Source organism: Dendrobates tinctorius, unplaced genomic scaffold, assembly GCF_039654945.1.
Source record: "Dendrobates tinctorius isolate UK_male_01 unplaced genomic scaffold, ASM3965494v1 ptg000206l, whole genome shotgun sequence".
NCBI classification, from domain to species: Eukaryota; Metazoa; Chordata; class Amphibia; order Anura; family Dendrobatidae; genus Dendrobates; species Dendrobates tinctorius.
The window spans coordinates 3,609,500-3,635,542 of NW_027361873.1; the positions used below are offsets into that span (position 1 = coordinate 3,609,500).

Consider the following 26,043-nt stretch of genomic DNA (forward strand, 5'->3'; position numbering starts at 1 on the left):
CTTCAGACAGGCCCGGACATGTACTGTCTTAAGCAGGGGAACACGCTGGACCTCCCTTTGTCCAGTAACCGTGGGCGACTGCAGCGATGTATTAAAGTCTCTTACAGCTTTTCACAAGACACGATCTCCTTCCGTTGCACAGTCCCTAAATAAGCTGGAGCTCCTTTTGTACAGTTTCTGTGGGCGACTGCAGCGCCATGTCAATGTCTCTACTCACAGATTTACTTGTTTAGCTTGCAATCACTACAAACGCCAGTCCTCCTTCGGGCACAGGACAGGCTACCTCCAGTTCACCTCTGGACACAAGATCTGTCCACATCCGAGACCAGTTACCGCGGGTGACAAGACCACTGTCTTAATGTCTTTTTTACTCACACAGATGTACACAGTCCTTGATATCCTCCGGGTCGCAGCCGGGCACCATATCCACCTGTTTGCAGCCTTTACGCATGTCAGTCCTCCTCTGACCCATTACCGTGGATGGCAGCACCACTGTGTACGCTGTGGGTGCCAGGCTTATTGGGCTCCACTCTGTCCACGACTATCACCCTGCAGTCTGTTTCAAAACACAACAATCAGAGGAGGTTTTCCATACATCTGCCTTGGACACTAATGTGTCCAAATCTAAAACTCAATTTAGTCTGCATGGCAGCCACTATTACGCCCGTGACTGCCATGCACACCTATGGCTTTCATACACCTCCGTGCACATCCTAGGCAGAACACATAGTGACCCCTACCTGTAACATCGGTTCCTGCTTCACCATTGCAATCACAGCTACACCTGCCACTGCAATGCCCCCTCATGGTCTCAATACACCTCCGTGTGTATCCTGGGGAGAACAAACAGTGACCCCTACCTGTGACACGGGTCACTGCCTCACAAGATGTATTGATACCAATTATTTTCATTTTTTATTTCATAGCGTTTTCTTTATGTAATTTAAACTTTTATATTTTGTGGTGTTTTTTTTTTAGAGATTTAATTTTTTTTTAAACTGTTTTTATTTTCTACCATTGTTGATTCCTAGTACAACGCAGTTCAGTTCTTCTGTATTGCAGTGTTTCGCCTTGTCAGCACTCTTAATTGAAGTTTGATGTGGCAGGGATTCTTATGAGTTTTAACAGGGCAGACACGAAGGCCTCAATTAATGCAGACTTGTTGGGCCTGGTGTACTTTGTTTGAAAATCCATGTCAGAACAGCTGTGTAATACTTTTTTAAATGTTTTCTGCCTAATTAACATTTTTATTACTGTTTTATTATCATTATTATCAGGATTATACAGCCATTCTGACCTGGATTTTCAAAGTAAACACACTAGCAGCATCAGGTCTAAGATGTTTATTTAATAATGTGTGCAATTTGTATCAACAGGAAATCTGCCATGTATGAGTTCACCCTCATCTCTCTCAAATTTGTGACCACCAATAGAATGTTCTTACCTCTTGGCTGTGATGCAATGTAGTCTTTGCTGAGTGATATCTTCCCAATTACATCATCATGTCTGTAACACAGGAAAAAATGTTTAGGATGATGTAACATGATAGAAATGTAACACAGCTGAAGACATGGATGGTAGCATATAAGTGCACCATTACATGCATATGTAACACAAGAAAAATAAATCTCACCCAATTGTGTCTTCATCCATCACATAGAAAGAGAGAGTATGGAAACCAAGGGGAAGGTGTAGGGTAAATTCTTCACCCCAAAATGGATTCAGGTCCCTCCATACAGTGGCGGTTCTGTATATGAGAAAATCACACCATTGTCAAAATTTATAGCTATTGATTTAGAATAATATGAGAGAATAAATACATGAATGGATGAGGGTAAATAATAATAATAATAATAATAATAATAATAATAATAATAATAAATAATTATAAAATTATTACCATAGTAAATGGGTGATGTACACAATAGGAAAATAACCAAAAGTAAAAAAAGGAGAGAAAATTTCTGACTTGCTAAAAGCATGGGAATTGGTAGGTGTGCCCTTACAATGTATTGCCTACATATCTGCATAAATAAGTTATCACCTATTCACATGAAAGGTGATAACTTATTGATTGGTGGGGGTTCAACTTCAAGGACCTGCACTGATCGGCAGATCAGGAAACTCGTATTGAAATGGATCAGCAGTGCTCGTGAGTCACTCTATTTATTTATTTTTTTTAATTTACTTTACCTATTAACGCCATTAATTCCACACCACTTTACAGACATTATCATCGCTGTCCTCATTGGGGCTCACAAGCTAGATTCCCTATGTCTTTGGAGTGTAGGAAGAAACCGGAGAACCCGGGGGAAACCCACGCAAACAGGAGGAGAACATACAAACTCCTTGCAAATCTTGTCCTTGGTGGGATTTGAATCTGGGACCCAAGCGCTGCAAGGCTGCAGTGCTACCAACTGAGCCACTGTATGCTACTCAATTCCAACAAGCTTGTCAGCAGAGGGAAGCATGAAGTGCTCTGAAATTTCCTGGTAGACGGCTGTGCTGACTTTGCTCTTGATAAAACACAGTGGACCTACACCAGCTGTAGTGCAGTGGTAGCCGTCTACTAGGAAATTTTAGAGCACTTCATGCTTCTCTCTGCCGACAAGCTTATTGGAGATGGAAATTTCATTCTCCAGCAGGACTTGGCACCTGTCCACACTGCCAAAAGTACCAATACCTGGTTTAAAAACAACCGTATCACTGTGCTTGATTGGCCAGCAAACTCACCTGACCTTAACCCCATAGAGAACCTATGGGGTATTGTCAAGAGGAAGATGAGAGACACCAGACCCAACAATGCAGGCGAGCTGAAGGCTGCTATCAAAGCAATCTGGGCTTCCATAACACCTCAGCAGTGCCACAGGCTGATCGCCTCCATGCCACACCGCATTGATGCAGTAATTGATGCCAAAGGAGCCCCGATCAAGTATTGAGTGCATTTACTGAACATGCATTTCAGTAGGCCAACATTTCTGATTTTAAAATCAATCGAAAATGGTGTTATAAAGTATTCTAATTTACTGAGATAATGACTTTTGGGTTTTCATCGGCTGTAAGCCATAATCATCAGAATTAACAGAAATAAACACTTGAAATAGGTCACTCTGTAATGAATCTTTATAACAGACGTTTCACTTTTTGTAATGAAGAACTGAAATAAATTAACTTTTTGATGATACTCTAAATTTGTGAGATGTACCTGTAATAGTGGCCTGTGAGGGATAAAAAAAAGTATCACATTCTGCTCATTGGTGCGGGCTCCAGAGGTCGGACCCTCAGGTATCAATAAGTTATAACCGGGCAACTCCCTCAAAATGGATATCCAGTCTTAATAAGGATTGAATATGTCATAGATACACCTGAGAAGATCACACTGAAGTCACTGACCTCAATCGACAAAACTTCAAAATTGAAAACATTCAATAAAGAACTTCAAGGGTACAGTGTGGACAACTTTTTACCACATTACAATACAACTTTACAACTAAGAAACCTTAGAAAAAGACCTTCAGAGGTCTAGTAGTGGGAAAGAATTTTACTTGAACCTTCAACAGTTTCCTTAGGCTATGTGCACACGTAGATTTTGGTCCTGCGGATTTTTCCGCGCGGATTTCTAAAAATCAGCAGGTAAAATCTCAGGTCAAAAGACATGCAGTTTCACACCTCTACAATGGAGAAGGTGTGAAACCACAGCGGGCTCTGCACAAAGAATTGACATGCTGTGGATTTGAACCCGCAGCAAATCTGCGCGGAAAAATCCGCAGCATGTGCACAGCGTTTTTCAGTTTACCATTGAAAACAATGGTACTGTACAACGCAGCTAAATCTGCTGCGGACCCGCAGCTCCTGAAACGCTTCGGATCCGCAGCAGAATCCGCACCGTGTGCACATAGTCTTAGGGTAGACCACAAAAGTATTATTTATAGGGTTCTTATTTCTATTACTTTCACTGAAAGGTAGAATTTGTGGGCAGTACAGTGCCCAACAAAGTGATGTCCACGTGGCCTTGTCTGGTACTAAAACTCAGTGGCACTCAGCCCTGTTTATATCTATGGCCATCACTGTACAGGATACTGCGGTGAAGGGGTTACAAGTAGAGATGAGCGAATTTGTTCGTTTTTTTGTCCCCGAATATGATTTTGACATATTCGAGCCATATTCGAACACTATTCGAGCCGAATGTATGTTTGATGACTAGATCCTAACATATTTAGTAAATTCTATTCCCATTGACGCTAACGAAGTTCGTCTGTGTTCGACGAATATTTCAAAAACAATAATTAATGCTGATCGTATTCGGAACCAAATCCAAACAAATACGCTTTTCTCTAGTCACAAGGCGTCACTGTATATTTCTGCCTCATCAAGAACAGACAGTAGATGGCCAAAAAACTGTCTTTGGGAACTATTGCTCTCTAATGATCTACCAGTCCTTAATAGTATTAAGTTTATTAGCTCAAGTGTTTATGTGGAATATAATTGATAGCAAAAACTACCTTTAAAATGACAGTGCCCCCTCTAACCTATTGTCTAACCTATTGGGCCCCCGCGAAGCTTCACCAGTAGTGTATGTGCCCATGTGCCTCATCAGTTTGCAAACCAGTAATTATACATTAATGACTAATCTCTATATATATATTTTTGAATGTGTGTGTGTGTGATGTGTGTGTGTGGGTATCACCAACCAATCATGAGAAGTGGGCAGCAACTAACAGAATGGTTTTTAACAGGGAGAAATGCAAAGTACTACATCTGGGCAATAAAAATGAAAAAAGCATATATAGAATGGGAGGAATAGGGCTAAGTAACAGCACATGTGAAAAAGACTTGGGTATACTAATAGATCACAGACTGAATATGAGTCAACAGTGTGATGCAGCAGCAAAAAAGGCAAATGCAATTCTAGGATGTATTAACAGAAGCATACAGTCTAGATCACGTGAAGTCATTATTTCCCTCTACTCCTCTTTGGTCAGACCTCATCTGGAATATTGTGTCCAGTTTTGGGCACCACATTTTAAAAAAGACATCAACAAACTGGAGCAAGTTCAGAAAAGAGCGACCAGAATGGTGACCGGTCTGCAAACCCTGTCTTATGAGGAAAGGTTGCAGGATTTGGGAATGTTTAGTTTGCAAAAGAGAAGACTGAGAGGAGACTTAATAGCTGTCTACAAATATCTAAAGGGCTGTCACATTGTAGAAGGATCAACTTTATTCTCATTTGCACAAGGAAAGACTAGAAACAATGGGATGAAACTGAATGGGAGGAGACACAGATTAGATATTAGAAAAAACTTTCTGACAGTTAGAGTGATCAATGAGTGGAACAGGCTGCCACGAGAAGTGGTGAGTTCTCCTTCAATGGAAGTCTTCAAACAGAGGCTGGACAGACATCTGACTGGGATGATTTAGCGAATCCTGCTTTGAGCAGGGGGTTGGACCAGATGGCCCAGGAGGTCCCTTCCAACTCTACGATTCTATGATTCTATGATTCTATGAAGCATCTTTCATTTCACCAGAGCTGTGTAAAAGAAGATGAGCTGTGATTGGTTGCTATGATAAACAGTTTTCCTTGCAACCAATCACTAAGCATCTTTCATTTCACCAGAGCTGTTTTGGTTGCTATGAGCAACAGTTTTCCCTCTCCAGAAAACACCTCAGCAGACACTGACATGGTAGGAGAAATCTAGCATTCCTGGAAATATAAGCTCCCAGTCATTGTCTGCCCCCAGAAAGGAGCAGAGAGCACATGACAGAAATGAATCCCCCCTTCCCTGCTCATATGCACATCACACATCCTCTATCCCATAGGCACATCTTCCCTCTTAAAGGGATCTCCGGTATGGAAGTTAGGGCAAATTCCTCAGGGCTCTGATCCTGACCCCAGGCTTCTATTATAGAGATCATTGGTATGGAAGTCAAGGCAAATCCATCCAGAGCTTTAATAATAATAATAATTTTTATTTATATAGCGCCAACATATTCCGCAGCACTTTACAATTAAGCGGGGACATGTACAGACAATAAATTCAATACAAGTTAAGACAATTCAAACAGTGACATTAAGAGTGAGGTCCCTGCTCGCAAGCTTACAATCTACAAGTAAATGGTACTTTGGTACTGACCCCAGGCCTCTCCTAAAGGGATCTCATGTATGGAAGTTAGGGCAAATCCCTCAGCGCTCTGATTCTGACCTCAGGATTCTATTAAAGGAATCATTGGTATGGAAGTCAGGGCAAATCCACTCAGTGCTCTGGTTCTGATTCCAGGCCTCTCTTAAAGGGATCCCCAGTATGGAAGTCGGGGCAATTGCCTTCAAATGCTCTGGTACTGACCCTAGGCTCTCTTAAAGGGATCTCCGGTATGGAAGTTAGGGTAAATCCCTCAGCACTCTGATTCTCACCCCAGGCTTCTATTAAAGGGATCATTGGTATGGAAGTTAGGGCAACTCCACTCAGCGCTCTGGTTCTGACCCCAGGGTGACGGGATGATGTGGGATATTAGGGGTAGTAGTCCGGTGGCTCTGGCTGATGGGATGATGTGGGATATTAGGGGTAGTAGTCCGGTGGCTCTGACTGACGGGATGATGTGGGATATTAGGGGTAGTAGTCCGGTGGCTCTGACTGACGGGATGATGTGGGATATTATGAGTAGTAGTCCGGTAGCTCTGGCTGACGGGATGATGTGGGATATTAGGGGTAGTAGTCCGGTGGCTCTGACTGACGGGATGATGTGGGATATTATGAGTAGTAGTCCGGTAGCTCTGGCTGACGGGATGATGTGGGATATTAGGGGTAGTAGTCCGGTGGCTCTGGATGACGGGATGATGTGGGATATTATAGTGAATGTGGCTATGCGGAGTGGGCGGGGCTATACACTCAGCTTTATATATATATATATGTGTGTGTATATATAATCATTATAATTTGTTAAACTAACCGCAGTTAGTTACTATGCCCGGGCAGCGCCGGGCTCTTCAGCTAGTCTCTATATATAAAAATGAATATGTGTGTGTGTATCACCCACCAATCACGAAGCATCTTTCATTTCACCAGAGCTGTTTAAAAGAAGCTGAGCTGTAATTGGTTGCTATGAGCAACAATTTTCCTTGCAACCAATCACTAAGCATCTTTCATTTCACCAGAGCTGTTTAAAAGAAGCTGAGCTGTGATTGGTTGCTATGAGCAACAGTTTTCCCACTCCAGAAAACACCTCAGCAGACACTGACATGGTGAGAGAAATCTAGCATCTCTGGGAACATAAGCTCCCAGCCAGCGTCGGACTGGCCCACCGGAGAACCGGAGGATTCTCCGGTGGGCCCTGGCATCTGGTGGGCCCTGGCACCTGCTGGCATACAGGGCCAGCAGTTGCCTAGGGCCCCCGCTGCTCCAGGGGCCCCCAGCCAATGGTGTGTCGCACACCATGCAGCTGCTATGGGGGCCCCTGCCAGCGGAGTAGCAGCGGGTGTCAGGAGGCAGGAGCCCCTGTCCCCGCTGCTAAAGAGAAATGAATATTCACTGCGAAGCAGTGAATATCATTTCAGGTCTCCACCCCCAGAGGCCCCGCCCCCAGCCCAGTAAGCTGCTCTGCAGACTACAGCTGTAAATCAGGGCCGGCGCCGCCCTCAGTCCTCTCTGCTCCTGACTCACAGCCAGTGCGCGATGACGTCACTACATCGCGCACCCGCTGTGTGTCTGGCAGAGGGGGCAGCTCCTGACACTGAAGCCGGGATCAGCGTGGGAGCGAGGAGGAGAGGTGAGTATTGTGTTTTGTTTTGGTTTTTTATATATCTCTCTCGCTCTCTCTATCTGTCTCTCTCTATCTATCTATCTATCTATCTCTATATATCTCTCTTATATCTATCTATTTTTCTATCTCTATCTATTATCTATATCTATCTATCTCTATATCTATCTCTATATCTATCTCTATCTATTATCTATATCTATCTATTTCTATCTCTATCTATCTATCGCTCTATCTTTATATCTCTTTCTATCTCTACATCTATCTCTATATCTATCTATCTATCTCTATATCTTTCTATTTTGTCTATCTATCTATCTCTATATCTATCTATCTTACTCTATCTCTATATCTATTATCTCTATATTTATTATCTATCTAGCTACCATCTATATCTATCTATCTTTATCTATATATATCTCTATCTAATATCTATATCTATCTATCTCTATACCTATCTATCTATCTATCCGTTATCTATCTCTATATCTTTTCTCTGTATCTATCTATCTCTATATCTATATCTCTCGCTATCTATCGCTCTATCTCTATATCTCTCTATAGCTATCTATCTATATATCTATCTATCTCTATATCTATCTCTCTGTATATCTATCGCTCTATCTCTATATCTTTCTATCTCTATATCTATATATCTATCTATCTTTCTCTATCTATTTATCTCTATATCTTTTCTCTGTATCTATCTCTCTCTATATCTATATCTATCTATCTCTATATATACAGTCATGGCCAAAAGTATTGACACCCCTGCAATTCTGTCAAATAATATTCAGTTTCTTCCTGAAAATGATTGCAAACACAAATTCTTTGGTATTATTATCTTCAATTAATTTGTCTTAAATGAAAAAACACAAAAGAGAATGAAGCAAAAAGTAAAACATTGATCATTTCACACAAAACTCAAAAAATGGGCCGGACAAAAGTATTGGCACCCTCAGCCTAATACTTGGTTGCACAACCTTTAGCCAAAATAACTGCGACCAACCGCTTCCGGTAACCATCAATGAGTTTCCTACAATGCTCTGCTGGAATTTTAGACCATTCTTCTTTGGCAAACTGCTCCAGGTCCCTGATATTTGAAGGTTGCCTTCTCCAAACTGCCATTTTTAGATCTCTCCACAGGTGTTCTATGGGATTCAGGTCTGGACTCATTGCTGGCCACCTTAGAAGTCTCCAGTGCTTTCTCTCAAACCATTTTCTAGTGCTTTTTGAAGTGTGTTTTGGGTTATTGTCCTGCTGGAAGACCCATGACCTCTGAGGTAGACCCAGCTTTCTCACACTGGGCCCTAAATTATGCTGCAAAATTTGTTGGTAGTCTTCTGACTTCATAATGCCATGCACACGGTCAAGCAGTCCAGTGCCAGAGGCAGCAAAGCAACCTCAAAACATCAGGGAACCTCCGCCATGTTTGACTGTAGGGACCGTGTACTTTTCTTTGAATGCCTCTTTTTTCTCCTGTAAACTCTATGTTGATGCTTTTGCCCTAAAAGCTCTACTTTTGTCTCATCTGACCAGAGAAAATTCTTCCAAAATGTTTTAGGCTTTATCAGGTAAGTTTTGGCAAACTCCAGCCTGGCTTTTTTATGTCTCGGGGTAAGAAGTGAAGTCTTCCTGGGTCTCCTACCATACAGTCCCTTTTCATTCAGATGCCGACAGATAGTACGGGTTGACACTGTTGTACCCTCGGACTGCAGGGCAGCTTGAACTTGTTTGGATGTTAGTCGAGGTTCTTTATCCAACATCCGCACAATCTTGCGTTGAAATCTCTTGTCAATTTTTCTTTTCCGTCCACATCTAGGGAGGTTAGCCACAGTGCCATGGGCTTTAAACTTCTTGATGACACTGCGCACGGTAGACACAGGAACATTCTGGTCTTTGGAGATGGACTTGTAGCCTTGAGATTGCTCATGCTTCCTCACAATTTGGTTTCTCAAGTCCTCAGACAGTTCTTTGGTCTTCTTTCTTTTCTCCATGCTCAATGTGGTACACACAAGGACACAGGACAGAGGTTGAGTCAACTTTAATCCATGTCAACTGGCTGCAAGTGTGATTTAGTTATTGCCAACATCTGTTAAGTTCCACAGATAAGTTATAGGTGCTGTTAATTACACAAATTAGAGACGCATGACATGATTTTTTGAACAGTGCCAATACTTTTGTCCACCCTCTTTGTTATGTTTGGTGTGGAATTATATCCAATTTGGCTTTAGGACAATTCTTTTTGTGTTTTTTCATTTAAGACAAATTAAATGAAGATAATAATACCAAAGAATTTGTGTTTGCAATCATTTTCAGGAAGAAACTGAGTATTATCTGACAGAATTGCAGGGGTGTCAATACATTTGGCCATGACTGTATATCTATTATCTCTATATCTATATCTATTTCTCTCTATATCTCTCTCTATATCTATCTATCTATTTATCTCTATCTCTATATCTATCTCTCTGTATATCTATCTATCTTTCTATCTCTATATCTATCTCTATATCTATCTATCTTTCTCTATCTATCTATCTATCTATTATCTATATCTATCTCTATCTATCTATCGCTCTATCTCTATATCTATCTTTCTATCTCTACATCTATCTCTATATCTATCTTGCTATCTATCTCTATATCTATCTATATCTATATCTATCTATTATGTCTATCTATCTAGCTATCTCTATTATCTATATCTACCTATCTCTATATCTTTCTATCTTACTCTATCTCTATATCTATCTGTTATCTCTATATTTATTATCTATCTTTATCTATCTCTATCTATTATCTATATCTATATCTATCTCTCTATCTATTTATCGATCTCTATATCTATCTCTCTATATCTATCTATCTCTCTATCTACCGCTCTCTCTATCTCTATCTATCTTTATATCTTTATCTATATCTATCTATTATCTCTATATCTATCTACCTATCTATCTCTATATCTATCTCTATCTCTCTCTCTATAGCTATCTATATATTATCTCTATATCTATCTATATATTATCTCTATATCTATCTATCTATCTCTATATCTATCTATCTCTATATCCATATCTATCTCTATATCTAGCTATCTATCTCTATATCTATCTATCTCTATATCTATCTTTCTATCTAACACTATATCTCTGTATCTATCTCTATATCTCATTATCTATCTATCTCTATCTCTCTCTAATTATCTATCTATCTATTGATCTATCCATCTATCTCTATATCTATATCTATCTATTATCTCTATTATCTATATCTATCTATCTATCCATCTATCTATCTAGCTATCTCTATCTATCTCTATATCTCTCTCTATATCTGTCTATCTTTCTAACTCTATATCTATCTATCTCTATACATATCTCTATATCTAGCTATTATCTCTATATCTATCTCTACATCTATCTATCTATCTATCTATCTATCTCTATATCTATTATCTCTATATCTATCTATCTCTATATATATCTCTATCTATTTTTATTTATAGCCATCTATCTTTATATATTTATCTCTATATCTATCTATATATGTCTATATTATTATTATTATTATTATATCTGTATATCTCTATCTATTATCTATCTCTATCTATTATGTATCTCTATCTATATATCTATCTCTATATCTTTCTATCTATAGCTATCTATCTCTATATCTATCTATCTATCCATTATCTATTTTCTATCTATCTCTATATCTATCTACCTATCGATCTATCTATCTATATTTCTTTCTATATCTATCTTTATATCTATCTCTATCTATCTCTATGAATCTTTCTATCTATATCTATCCATTATCTACTTTCTATCCATTATCTACTATCTAGCTCTATATCTATCTATTTCTACATCTATCTTTCTATCTATATCTATCTAACTCTATATCTATATATCTATATAGCATTATACCCTATGAGGGGGTGCATTATTCCCTATGAGGGGGGCAGTATTATACCCTATGAGGAGGCAGCATTATACCCTATGAGGAGGGCAGCATTATTCCCTATGAGGGGGCAGTATTATACCATATGAGGGGGGCAGTATTATACCCTATGAGGGGGGCAGTATTATACCCTATGAGGGGGGCAGTATTATACCCTATGAGGGGGTGCATTATACCCTATGAGGGGGGCAGTATTATACCCTATGAGGGGGGCAGTATTATACCCTATGAGGGGGTGCATTATACCCTATGAGGGGGTGCATTATACCCTATGAGGGGGGGCAGTATTATACCCTATGAGGGGGGCAGTATTATATTCTATGAGATGGCTGCATTATATTCTATGAGATGGCTGCATTATACTATGTGAGGGGGCTGCTTTATATTCTATGAGGGGGCTACCCCAACTCCTGCTACATAATTAAGACATGTACAACCTTATACCGGATATTAGCGTGTTTTACCGCATAATTGGTGGTCTGGTATTTAACTCTATGCAGCTACATAGTGGGCCCCAAGAATGATTTTCTCTGATGGGCCCAAGGTGTTCCAGTCCGACGCTGCTCCCAGCCATTGTCTGCCCCCAGAAAGGAGCAGAGAGCACGACAGAAATGAATCCCCCCTCCCTGCCCATATCCCCATCACACATCCTCCATCCAATAGGCACATCTTCCCGCTTAAAGGGATCATTGGTATGGAAGTCGGGGCAAATCCATCCAGCGCTTTGGTTCTAACCCTAGGCCTCGCTTAAAGGGATCCCTGTTATGGAAGTTAGGGCAATTCCACTCAGCGTTCTGGTTCTGATACCAGGCTCTCTTAAAGGGATCCCCGGTATGGAAGTCAGGGCAATTGCCTTCAAATGCTCTGGTACTGACCCCAGGCTCTTAAGGGATCTCCCATAAGGAAGTTAGGGCAAATCCCTCAGCGCTCTGAATCTGACCCCAGGATTCTATTAAAAGGATCATTGGTATGGAAGTCAGGGCAAATCCAGTCAGCGCTCTGGTTCTGATCCCAGGCTCTCTTAAAGGGATCCCCGGTACGGAAGTGAGGGCAAATCCACTCTGCGCTTTGGTACAGACCCCAGGTCTCGCTTAAAGGGAACTCCGGTATGGAAGTTAGGGTAAATCCCTCAGCGCTCTGATTCTCACCCCAGGCTTCTATTAAGGGGATCCCTGGTATGGAAGTTAGGGCCATTCAACTCAGCGCTCTGGTTTTGACCCCAGGCTGATGGGATGATGTGGGATATTACGGGGAGTAGTCCAGTGGCTCTGGCTGATGGGATGATGTGGGATATTAGCGGTAGTAGTCAGGTGGCTCTGGCTGACGGGATGATGTTGGATATTAGGGGTAGTAGTTCGGCGGCTGTGATGGGATGATGTGGAATATTAGGTGTAATTGTCCGGTGGCTATGGCTGACTGGATGATGTGGGATATTAGGGGTAGTAGTCCGGTGGCTTTGACGGGATGATGTGGGATATTAGTAGTCCAGTGGCTCTGACTGACGGGATGATGTTGGATATTAGTAGTCCGGTAACTCTGGCTGACGGGATGATGTGGGATATTAGGGGTAGTAGTCCAATAGCTCTGGATGACGGGATGATGTGGGATATTATAGTGAATGTGGCTATGCGGAGTGGGCGGGGCTATACACTCAGCTTTATATATATATATAATCATTATAATTTGTTATAACTAACTGTAGTTAGTTACTATGCCCGGGCAGCGCCGGGCACTTCAGCTAGTCCCTATATAAAAAAATGAATATGTGTGTGTGTATCACCCACCAATCACAAAGCATCTTTCATTTCACCAGAGCTGTTTAAAAGAAGCTGAGCTGTGATTGATTGCTATGAGCAACAATTTTCCTTGCAACCAATCACTAAGTATCTTTCACTTCATCAGAACTGTTTAAAAGAAGCTAAGCTGTGATTGGTTGCTATGAGCAACAGTTTTCCCACTCCAGAAAACACCTCAGCAGACACTGACATGGTGAGAGAAATCTAGCATCCCTGGGAGCATAAGCTTTCAACCTTTGCCTGCCCCCAGAAAGGAGCAGAGAGCATGACAGAAATGAATCCCCCCTCCCTGCCCATATCCCCATCACACATCCTCCATCCAATAGGCACATCTTCCCTCTTAAAGGGATCATTGGTATGGAAGTCGGGGCAAATCCATCCAGCGCTTTGGTTCTAAACCCAGGCCTCTCTTAAAGGGATCCCTGGTATGGAAGTTAGGGCAATTCCACTCAGCGTTCTGGTTCTGATACCAGGCTCTCTTAAAGGGATCCCCGGTATGGAAGTCAGGGCAATTGCCTTCAAATGCTATGGTACTGACCCCAGGCTCTTAAAGGGGTTGTCCGGGCTTTACACATAATCTCAGTACATATCTGGGCTGCAGAATGGTGACAAAAAGTAATTTACCTTCTGTCACCAGTTTGCAGGGTTTTCAAGATATCACTCTCTTGCTTCTGAGCAGAACGTCCGGGGGGGTGTTCTGGCATTGAAATGAGAACTGGTAATTTCCTCCTACTCTACTAAAAACCCTGTTGTGAACTCATTTTCTGGTTTACCTCTGGCTTCTGGTGAGGGTGGTGGAGCTGGCTCTGTGGACAGAGGAGTCGTGAGTTCTCCATCCGGGCTCCCTCTGGTGGTGACAGCAGGTAATGAAGCTGATCTAAATGGCAAAGACCTGCCACCTGAGGAGGAGGACTGTGAGTGGACATCAGGAGTCTCTGACTGGATTTAATACAGCCGACTCCCTAATTTTGTGCTGGTGATTTTTTCCTGCCCTGAGGTTCTGGTTTCCAGTTCTGTTCCTGCGTTCTCAAGCTAAGTGTGCTCTGCTATTTTTTCACATGAGATTTGGTCTGGTTTACTCAGTTTTTGTGGTCAGCCAACCCCTGCTGGGGCTGTGCTGAATTTCCATTCTTATGTCTCTGTTTATGCCAGTTTGATTTTTGTCCCTGATCAGATTGGTCTCTTTTTTGCTCTGTCTTCAGAATATACCAGAGTGCTGATGTAGGGAATTGAAGTCTAGCGACTTCAGGGTTTTTGTTATCAGAAAGTGTTGGACATTTTTTGGCAGGGTTTTGTGCGTGATTGCAGACAGCATCTTTCCTTTCCTGTCCTTTCTAGTTAGTGTGGGCCCCATCGTTTGCTCAGCCTATTTTTCTATCTGTGTTTGTGTTTTCATCTTGTCTCACTGACAATACATGTTTGGGGGCTGTCTATTGCTTTGGGGTCTGCTCTGGGGCAGTTTAGATTTTCCCTTTTCTTGCTTTAGGCTTATTTAGTTCTCCGGCTGTGATGAGGCGTCTAGGATCATCGTACGTACGCTCCACGGCTACTGTTAGTTGTGTGGATAGGATCAGGGGTCTGCAATCCGCTTAGTTACCAACCTCTCTGGATTTCTGGGGCTTAACTTGTTTTGTTTTTCCTCCTCGGTGACTCATTCATAACAAAACCCGCCCTCTATAGCAACAACCCCACCCTCCATAGCAACAGGCCCTCCATGTCCACATGAACAAGCCCTCCTCACACAGTAACAAATCCTCCCCCTCTAGCAGCCTCAGTGCAGAGAGCAGAACCACCCAGCTGCTCCTCCCCCAGACACACACTTAACAGTGATCTATGGAAAGTGAAACTCTAGTGAGGAGGGAAAATCGTCCTGTATTCTGGGCCACTCCATGATTACAATACATAACTCACTCATTATCAGTGATTCCTTCCCTCACTGTCCCACGCTGCTGGCAGTGATGGGGCCCGGATGCTGGCAGCAGTGAGAACAGACTGTGTGATGGCCAGTGATGGGGGTCTGCAGCTTCTAATCTGCACAGGGGATGACAGTCACTGATGTAATCTGTTCTGTGACAAAGCCTCTGCTGTGTGAATGAGACAGCTCTGTGTCACTGTCTTCACACAGCAGCAGATTTGGTGCAGTGTTTGTGTGAAGCTCATTTCACTTCTCATTTCAATGCCAGAACACCCCCCTTGGATGTTCTGATCAGAAGCAAGAGAGTGATATCTATAAAACCCTGCAAACTGGTGACAGAAGGTAAATTACTTATTGTCACCATTCTGCAGCCCAGATATGCACTGATATTATGTGAAAAGCCCGGACAACCCCTTTAAGGGATCTCCCATATGGAAGTTAGGGCAAATCCCTCAGCGCTCTGAATCTGACCCCAGGATTCTATTAAAAGGATTATTGGTATGGAAGTCAGGGCAAATCCACTCAGCGCTCTGGTTCTGATCCCAGGCTCTCTTAAAGGGATCCCCGGTAAGGAAGTAAGGGCAAATCCACTCTGCGCTTTCGTACAGACCCCAGGCCTCTGGGAAGATGTCTATTAAAAGGATCTCCGGTATGGAAGTTAGGGTAAATCCCTCAGCGCTCTGATTTTCACCCCAGGCTTCTATTAAAGGGATCCCTGGTATGGAAGTTAGGGCCATTCCACTCAGCACTCTGGTTCTGACCCCAGGCTGATTGGATGATGTGGGATATTAGGGGTAGTAGTCCGGTGGCTCTGGCTGACGGGATGATGTTGGATATTAGGGGTAGTAGTCCAGCGGCTGTGATGGGATGATGTGGAATATTAGGTGTAGTAGTCCGGTGGCTTTGACGGGATGATGTGGGATATTAGTAGTCCGGTTGCTCTTGCTGACGGGACGATGTGGGATATTAGGGGTAGCAGTCCAGTGGCTCTGGCTGACGGGATGATGTGGGATATTAGGAGTAGAAGTCCGGCGGCTGTGACGGGATGATGTGGGATATTAGGGGTAGTTGTCCGGTGGCTATGGCTAATGGGATGATGTGTGATATTAAAAGTCTGGTGGCTCTGGCTGACGGGACGATGTGGGATATTAGGGGTAGTAGCCCGGCGGCTGTAACGGGATGATGTGGGATATTAGGGGTAGTAGTCCGGTGGCTATGGCTGACGGGATGATGTGGGATATTAGTAGTCCGGTGGCTCCGGCTGACGGGACGATGTGGGATATTAGGGGTAGTAGCCCGGCGGCTGTAACGGGATGATGTGGGATATTAGGGGTAGTAGTCCGGTAGCTCTGGCTGACGAGATGATGTGGGATATTATAATGAATGTGGCCAAACGGCGTGGGCGGGGCTATACACTCAGCTTTATATATATAGATATCATCATTATAATTTGTTATAACTAACCGTAGTTAGTTACTATACCCGGGCAGCGCAGGGCTCTTCAGCTAGTACTATAATAATATCTAGGTAAATATATCACATACAGTAACTTATCCTCTTCTGTCAAACACTGCGCAGATTGAAAATTATAATGGGGAACACAAGACCATCTGGAGGTTCACGGTGATAAAATGTCTGCTTATTTATTCATATATTTATTTAATTTAAAAAAATAACCAAGGAAAAAGGGTAATTGCACAAGGAAACAAGTGAAGAGGGCCATTACAGAGATTATATAATAAGAAATAACCAAGTATCTGTCATGTGGTTACCGCAACAGAGCGGAGCCAGAAGACCGCAGCGTCTGGTTGCTCCTACTCTGGCGCTGAGAAGAAGCACTTCTTCATCATATTAAACGTATTTATTTCTTCCAACGGAACAGAGGTTAATCAGCCATGTTGGAAATCCCTGTTCTCAGCTGTGCTCGGTTAGCTACTCCTTTTCCCTATATAAACTGGGCTCTATTACTAATCTTCGGCAGTGTTAGCTTTTGCTGCATGGCTATAGGAGGGAGAGAAGTTGGTATGAGAAAGAGTGCTGGAGGAGTTATAGGTGACTGTTGTTTGGTTTGTACGCTTGATAATTCCTTATTTTGGTTTCTTCCCCTTCCTACACACCCTGGTGCATTCCTCTGTTATATGTGAGTGAGTATTTTGTGTGTGTGGCATTTTCAGTTACCTCTTGTCTTTGTTGCCCTGTTTGTTGGGTTGGTGTATTGCTGTGCCCAGTAGCGCCCACGCTTCCCTGGGTGGGGGAAGAGAACAGATGGAGGGCTATCTTAGGAGATAAGGCAAGAGCGGAGGCCCCTGCCTCTTCACCATCTGAAGTATCCTGAGGAACAGGGTGAGCTAGGGCGCCGCCTAGTGTCAGGGCCAGGGAAGGAATCCCTGTCCAGGGTCACCCAACAGCTGTGTTGTGAAAGTATTGGTATCCGAGACTAGAACCACATTGGCAGAAGGTAAAGAAACAAAAGCAATGAACTCAGATAGCGAGTGTATATAAATGTTGACCAGAATCATACAAAATATACAACCACAAAAGAGACGTTAGGTATGAAAGGGAAAGGAAAGAGGAGAGGAAGGACAGGAAAATTGGTCAGATAGGAAAAAATGAAATCAATAAATAAATGAATACTGGTAAATGAATAGTAATGACCATAACGGGAATCAGGGATGTTCTCTGTGACGATCACCAAAGAAATCCAGACAACATAAAATTGGGAAATCTTTAGGTTATTAAGGTAACATATTCTTTAGAGTTTTCAAAACACTGTCAGTAATGCAGAGTGAAGAAATGTGTCATGTCTTGCCTGTGAAAGGGACATAAGATCCTTAATTTGTTCGTGACCTGAACCTTTTAATGCTAGAGGCAAAGTCTACGTAAGTTTCAAAAGGCCAGAATGCAGGAATGAGCCCCAAATAATCAGGTGACAGATGATCGGTTTCTTGTAGAAAGATGTTGCATGAATGAAGCCTGGAGTCATGGGGTGGAGTATAGTCTGTTACTTTGATGGTGATGTGTCAAATAGTTTTCCAAAATTTAGTCTGCATCTGATATTTCCAGAAAATACATACAACGGATCTTTCATATGAGCCTCCATGCCATGAGATAGGGGAGGTAGAAGGACATTGGCCATGCAGTGTGGAGGAGGCTTTGTACTATCACAATCTTGAATCCTCCTGGATATTGAAGACTTATGTGTCGTGGTTTACCAGAGTGTATGCTGATCTGCCAGAAAATAAGTATTACTCTCTTGCCTAATAGGTGAGACACGTCAGACGTGAATCCTCAGGTACAAAGATAACAAAATAATAGAGAAGGGAAAGAGCAAACTGAAGAAAGGACTTATAAATCTTGATAATAGAGGGCAGCTGAGGGACACGTATTTACGAGTTGTGTGCTATTTTAATGAGAAATGTGCGGTAGATAATAAAAAAAGAAAAAAGTACTAAGGACAATCTCTGACTATGCACCATAAGGCCACATAGGCACAGGTTTTTATGCACTTCCAGACAACTCCAGGGGCTTTAATGTACAGATACATTGGGGGTGCATTGTATCCCATGGGAATAATGAGGCTTTACTCCTAGCTTAGTAACAGGCTTGGGAAGCAGTAGAACTCCTCCTGTCTCCATGGAAACAAGATGAAAGGATGCTGAGAAACACACTTCTTAAGTGATAGGGGGGACATGTTTCATGTTTTTACCACTCCTCAAGAAACACAAGGGACAAAACAACAAAATGACACAAGGCATCATCCAGGTCCGGAGCGGACAGCGTGTTGTAACTCACCAATTTTACGATCTCTGTGTGCTGCCACCGGAGAAAAACATATTTGAATGCATGCAGCGCCTGACATGTAAACCTGTGCAGATCCAGTACTAAGAGCTGGATGCATGGATGTGAGTCAGGCGTCACCCCTCTCAAGGTGTCAATGTCAGTAAAACGTAGCAGTCTCCATCCATTGGAGAAGAAATCGCTAATATTATCAGCCCCTGACATCAGAGATCTTTAAAATAATGCAGAACTTATATATTAACTATATTAAAAGGGAATCTGTCAGCAAAATCAACAGTGCCAGCAAAAGCTACGCGATTTCAGAAATCTCATGCACACACAGCTTTTTTGCTTGCTGAATTTCAGCACAGTATGTCAGCGATGGGGGAGCCACGCATATCTGGACAGGATGGGGGGAACCACGCATATCTGGACAGGATGGGGGGAACCACGCATATCTGGACAGGGATAAGGAGACAATGCATACCCGGCTTATACTCAAGTCAATAAGGTTACCCAGTTTTCCATGGCAAAACTGGGTACCTTGGCTTATACTCAGGTCAGCTTTTACACGAGTATATATGGTAATTAACATGTCCTGTAGACAAATCACACATGTAATCCACCTGTAAGACGCAGGAAAAACGCAGCTATTTTCTGCATTTTATATGCAGCATTTTTACTGCCTTGAGTGAAGGTTTTGGATACATAAAAAAAGTGTGAACATCTTCATATCCGCTATCTATCACATGTATCCACAATTTTTATAGTATGCAAAAAAACATTATTTTGATCACTGTTTGATCAGGGTGTGGTCCGGGTGTCATCAGTTAGCCGCTGATCTCCCGACGGTTGCCGCGGGTCATCTCCTGCCGCACGGAGGTCAGTGGTGACGCAGCCGGGAGATGACCGATGCAGCGCTCAATGTGCGGATGGTACCCAGGGTCCGGAGGAGAGGAGACTCTCCTCCAGGCCCTGGGTACCATAAACCTGTAAAAAATAGAATTAAAATAACAAATAGTGATATACTCACCTTCCGACGGCCCCCTGACTCTTTCCCTCCTCTCACCACATGCCCGGCATCTTCCGGTGCCAGTAATGCTTTGCGCGAAAGACCGCTGATGACGTTGCGCTCTTGTGAGAGTGAAGTCATCTCCGGTCCTTCGCGCTAAGCATTACTGGGACCGGAAGATGCTGGGAGCGTGGAGAGGAGATCGGGGGCCGTCGGAAGGTGAGAATAACCTTTTTTTAAAAAAAAATTTTATTACTTTTTGCATTCTATCTTTTACTATTGATGCTGCATAGGCAGCATCAATAGTAAAAAGTTGATGTCACGATCCCACCGCTGACACCGGTATGTTACGGATGGAGGGACGTGACGCATTGCCGACACACGGCTATCACCTGCACAGGGGGGATTATCTTAATTATCCCACCGCTGCCACAATGTGATAAAAAAAACAGCAAGCTAGTCTTGCCCTAACAATTTATCGCAGGGGGGTTATTTTGGATGTCCCACCATTGCTAACAATATTTCACGAACTGCGGGGATTTATGTATATCCCACTTTTCAGTTCCACTTTGGAACTTGCAGCTCTCCGGAGCCCCACCTTACCCTCACGTCAGTCAGGGAACTACGCCTAGGAAAATTGGTCGCCGACCGGGCTGCTTGTTGTGCACTGGCGATTAGGCTGCTGCAGTGAGGGAATTAAAAATGCTCTGGCTGCAGCCACCCAATTAGCTTATTGCCAGAGAGGCAACGGGAGATTAGGGAGGTTAATAAGTGGCTCAGGAATTGGTGTAGGAAGGAGGGGTTTGGGTTCCTGCAGAACTGGGCCGACTTCTCAGTTGGCTACAGGTTCTACGCTAGGGATGGGCTGCACCTCAATGGGGAGGGTGCAGCTGTGCTGGGGGAGAAAATGGCTAGAAGGTTGGAGGAGTGTTTAAACTAGGGACGGGGGGGGAGGGTATTCCTTTTATAGGAGGGGAAGACAGTGCAGATAGAGACCTGGGCACAAATAATGACATTGGGGGTGGAGGTGGCATGGGGGGTGGGGTTAGAACAGTTAATAATTTAAGAAAGAATAGAGGTACAGAGAGATACATAAAGTGCATGTATACTAATGCCAGAAGTCTCGCCAACAAAATGGAGGAACTGGAGTTAATGTTGTTGGAACATAATTATGACATGGTGGGGATATCTGAGACATGGCTGGATGAGAGCCATGACTGGGCTGTTAATTTACAGGGCTATAGTCTGTTCAGAAATGACCGTACAAATAAGCGAGGGGGAGGCGTGTGTTTATATGTAAAATCATCCTTAAAACCCATCCTTCGTGATAATATATATGAATCTAATGAAAATGTAGAGTCCCTGTGGGTAGAGATAAGGGGAGGGGGGAAAAATAATAAATTACTGATAGGGGTTTGTTATAAATCTCCAAAAATAATGGAAGCTACAGAGAATATCCTCATAAAGCAAATAGATGAAGCAGCGACTCAAGGAGAAGTCATTATTATGGGGGACTTCAACTACCCTGAAATACATTGGGGAACCGAAACCTGCAGTTCCAGCAAAGGTAATAGGTTTCTGACAACGATGAGAGACAATTACCTTTCACAACTGGTTCAGGACCCAACAAGAGGGGGGGCACTGCTAGACCTAATATTAACCAACAGGCCAGACCGCATATCAAATGTAAGGGTTGAGGGTCACTTGGGTAATAGTGATCACAAATTAATAAGTTTTCATGTATCCTTTAATAAGATGTGTAGTAGAGGGGTTACAAGGACACTAAACTTCAGGAAGGCAAATTTCCAACGGATGAGAGATGATCTTGGTGCAATTAACTGGGACGATATCCTGAGACATAAAAATACACAAAGAAAATGGGAGACGTTTATTAGCATCCTGAATAGGACCTGTGCACAATATATACCGTATGGGAATAAATATGCGAGAAATAGGAGGAAACCACTATGGCTAAATAGAGCTGTAAGGGGTGCAATAAGAGATAAAAATAAAGCATTTAGAGAAAGCAAGTAGGTAGTGATGAGGCATTAAATAAATACAGAAGATTAAATAAATTCTGTAAAAAGCAAATCAAGACAGCAAAGATTGAGACAGAGAGACTCATTGCCAGAGAAAGTAAAAATAATCCCAAAATATTCTTTAACTACATAAATAGTAAGAAGCTAAAAAATGATAGTGTTGGTCCCCTTAAAAATAGTCTGGGTGAAATGGTGGATGAGGATGAGGAAAAAGCCAATATGCTAAATGACTTTTTTTCAACAGTATTTACACAAGAAAATCCCATGACGGATAACATGATCAGGGATAAAAATTCTCCATTAAATGTCACCTGCTTAACCCAGCAGGAAGTACGGCGGCGTCTACAAATCACTAAAATTGACAAATCCCCAGGCCCGGATGGGATACACCCCCGAGTACTGCAGGAATTAAGCACAGTCATAGATAGACCACTATTTTTAATCTTTAAAGATTCCATAATAACAGGGTCTGTACCACAGGACTGGCGTATAGCAAATGTGGTGCCAATATTCAAAAAGGGGACCAAAACTGAACTTGGAAATTATAGGCCAGTAAGTTTAACCTCAACTGTGGGTAAAATCCTGGAGGGTTTTCTAAGAGATACTATACTGGAGTATCTGGAGAAGAATAACCTTATGACCCAATATCAACATGGGTTTACAAGAGACCGTTCCTGTCAGACTAATCTGATAAGCTTTTATGAAGAGGTAAGTTCTGGACTGGACCAAGGGAATGCAGTGGACGTGGTGTACATGGACTTTTCAAAAGCTTTTGATACGGTGCCACACAAAAGGTTGATACATAAAATGAGAACAATGGGGATAGGGGAAAATATGTGTAGGTGGGTTAAGAGCTGGCTCAGGGATAGGAAACAAAGGGTGGTTATTAATGGAGCACACTCGGACTGGGTCACGGTTAGCAGTGGGGTACCACAGGGGTCAGTTTTGGGCCCGCTTCTTTTTAACATATTTATTAATGACCTTGTAGGGGGCATAGAGAGTAGAATTTCAATATTTGCAGATGACGCTAAACTCTGCAGGGTAATTAATACAGAGGAGGACAATTTTATATTACAGGAGGATTTATGTAAACTAGAAGCTTGGGCTGATAAATGGCAAATGAGCTTTAATGGGGATAAATGTAAGGTCATGCACTTGGGTAGAATGAACAAGTTGTATAATTATGTGCTTAATTGTAAAACACTGGGCAAAACAGTCACTGAAAAAGACCTGGGTGTATGGGTGGACGACAAACTCACATTTAGTGTCCAGAGTCAAGCAGCTGCTGCAAAGGCAAATAAAATAATGGGATGCATTAAAAGAGGCATAGATGCTCATGAGGAGAACATAATTTTACCTCTATATAAGTCACTAGTGCGACCACACTTAGAATACTGTGTACAGTTCTGGTCTCCGGTGTATAAGAAAGACATAGCTGAACTGGAGCGGGTGCAGAGAAGAGCGACCAAGGTTATTAGGGAACTAGGGGGTCTGCAATACCAAGACAGGTTATTACACTTGGGGTTATTTAGTTTGGAGAATCGAAGGCTTAGGGGTGATCTTATTACAATGTATAAATATATGTGGGGACAATACAAAGACCTTTCTAATGATCTTTTTACTCTTAGACCTGTGACGGGGACAAGGGGGCATCCTCTACGTCTGGAGGAAAGAAGGTTTAAGCATACTCACAGACGCGGATTCTTTACTGTAAGAGCAGTGAGACTATGGAACTCTCTGCCATATGATGTTGTAATGAGTGATTCACTACTAAAATTTAAGAAGGGACTGGATGCCTTTCTTGAAAAGTATAATATTACAGGGTATATACACTAGTCTCCTTAATATTGCATTGATCCAGGGAGCTAGTCTGATTGCTGTATGTGGAGTCGGGAAGGAATTTTTTTCCCCAATGTGAAGCTTACTGTTGCCACATGGGGTTTTTTTGCCTTCCTCTGGATCAACATGTTAGGGCAAGTTAGGATAGGATATGGGTTGAACTAGATGGACTTAAAGTCTCCCTTCAACCTTAATAACTATGTTACTATGTTACTATGTTATAAAATCCCTTTCCCTCACAGTCAGCAGTACCCGGGACCCAGACCACACTTCGCCGCCACCAGCTCCAGATTTCTCTGATTAATATTTAAACTTAATAGAGGGGATCGAAGCCAACCCAAATCAGTAGTGTAATTATCTTAAAGGCAGGTAAATTCGTTTTTAGAGCATGAAGACAGACTGATAAAGTTATAATTTATTCCCAAAAGACGGGCAGTGTTTACAGAGATGAAAGATCTTACAAAGTTGAGACATTATATATGTACAATGCAAATATAAAATAAACAGGTTTAAAAGCATAAATCAACACTTACATTTGCTTAGATGGTCTTAGGCTAACCATGTGGGGAGAAGGCGGAGCCAAACGTCTCCACTCATCTGAGTTCCGTTTGGCACGGAATCTCCAGCTCGAATCACCTCCCAACTGAGTGAGTGTGCTCTATAGTTCTGGGTCATGATATCATAAAAGGGGCTATCTGGTGATGGTTCTCCCCCTGCTCAAAGTACAGATGTGGGTCCTGAAAACTTATAACCATCATATCTGGGCTTGAGAACCTAGCAGAATATCAGCAGAACCATCATTCATCTTATATTGAAATTAGCTTTGTAATAATATCAAACACTAGCTGTTTATTCCACTCTGTATAGGAGAACAACTCCATTTCTCTGGTTCTGTCGATACTAGGATTTAGCAAGAACCACTGTAGTGAAGCCCGATCAGTGCATGTTACCAATAGAGTGCGCTTAGGGAGGCAGTACCTGTTAGGCGTTGGGTTCCTGTCGCTGCACAGCAGGAATCCCGAGCCTTGCATTCGGCAGTCTCCCATTCCTCTCCGGCCGCAGAGGAGGCTGCTCAGCAGAATCGTCGATCCAGGCGCTCTGCTCAGACCAGCTCTGTGGGTTTGGTCACTGCTGCCACCTCTTGTCTAGCTATAGCAATGCATGCTTGTCAGCAGCAAGCTACTCCAGGGAGTAAGTCCTCCTTTCGGTCCACTGAGCATGCCCGTGGGACGATCTCTCATTGGAGATCGGAGGTCACATGCTCAGGTCCTTCTCCAGCTCAGATTGGGCCATCAGGAAGGTCCCGGAAGGACGCTGCTATAAAAGGTTCGCATGGCCGCTCGGCCATGTGCTAATATAGAAAAAGATTAGACTATGTGTTGTATGCATGTATGAATGTCTCTGGTGAGACTCATTATGAAACCCCTACCCTTGGAACGCATGTGTTGTGTAGCCTAGCCTGCTAGCGCCAGGCTGAGGTCCAGGTAGAGGCAGAGTCAGAGACTGGCATCAGCACCTACCGGTGACTTTGTCTGTACACCACGGTGCACATAGTCTGCACTCCATTGTGGTCAGTGTTCATTAGAGGCATCGGCAGGTGCGATGCCGCACGCTCAGTAGGTCTAGAGGGACTCAGACCTCGTGTCATTGGGGCTGAGTTCTGTGACCGTTTACTGAGCGCTCTCTTGCCGAGTGCTGTGTGTCTTGACAGGCTCTGGCATTTATGTTCCGCGATACTGCGGCTTTGTGATGTAACAGAGTCCGTTCCTGTTCACACCAGGTGACGTTAACCCGCGTGTGACCTTTTGTATACCGCTATATCCATCCGCCATTACTAAGCAGCAGTTTACCACCTCTGCACGGTGGATCCTGGACTGCGAACGCACCTTACTATTATTTTATTATTTGGTGCGTTCCGCCAGCCCTAACAGTACCTACACACCGCCA

General features: G+C 42.8%; 1 protein-coding gene across 1 annotated transcript in view; it reads right to left on the reverse strand.

The window, feature by feature from the left end:
- The window catches only part of RASAL1 (RAS protein activator like 1), a 270,898-nt gene that overhangs the window by 155,065 nt on the left and 89,790 nt on the right, over positions 1-26,043 (reverse strand). The window contains exons 3-4 of the mRNA XM_073554111.1: positions 1,634-1,747; positions 1,445-1,506 (exon numbers count right to left, since the gene is read on the reverse strand). Of these exons, the coding sequence (XP_073410212.1) occupies positions 1,445-1,506; positions 1,634-1,747 (176 nt within the window). The remainder of the gene's footprint in view (positions 1-1,444; positions 1,507-1,633; positions 1,748-26,043) is intronic.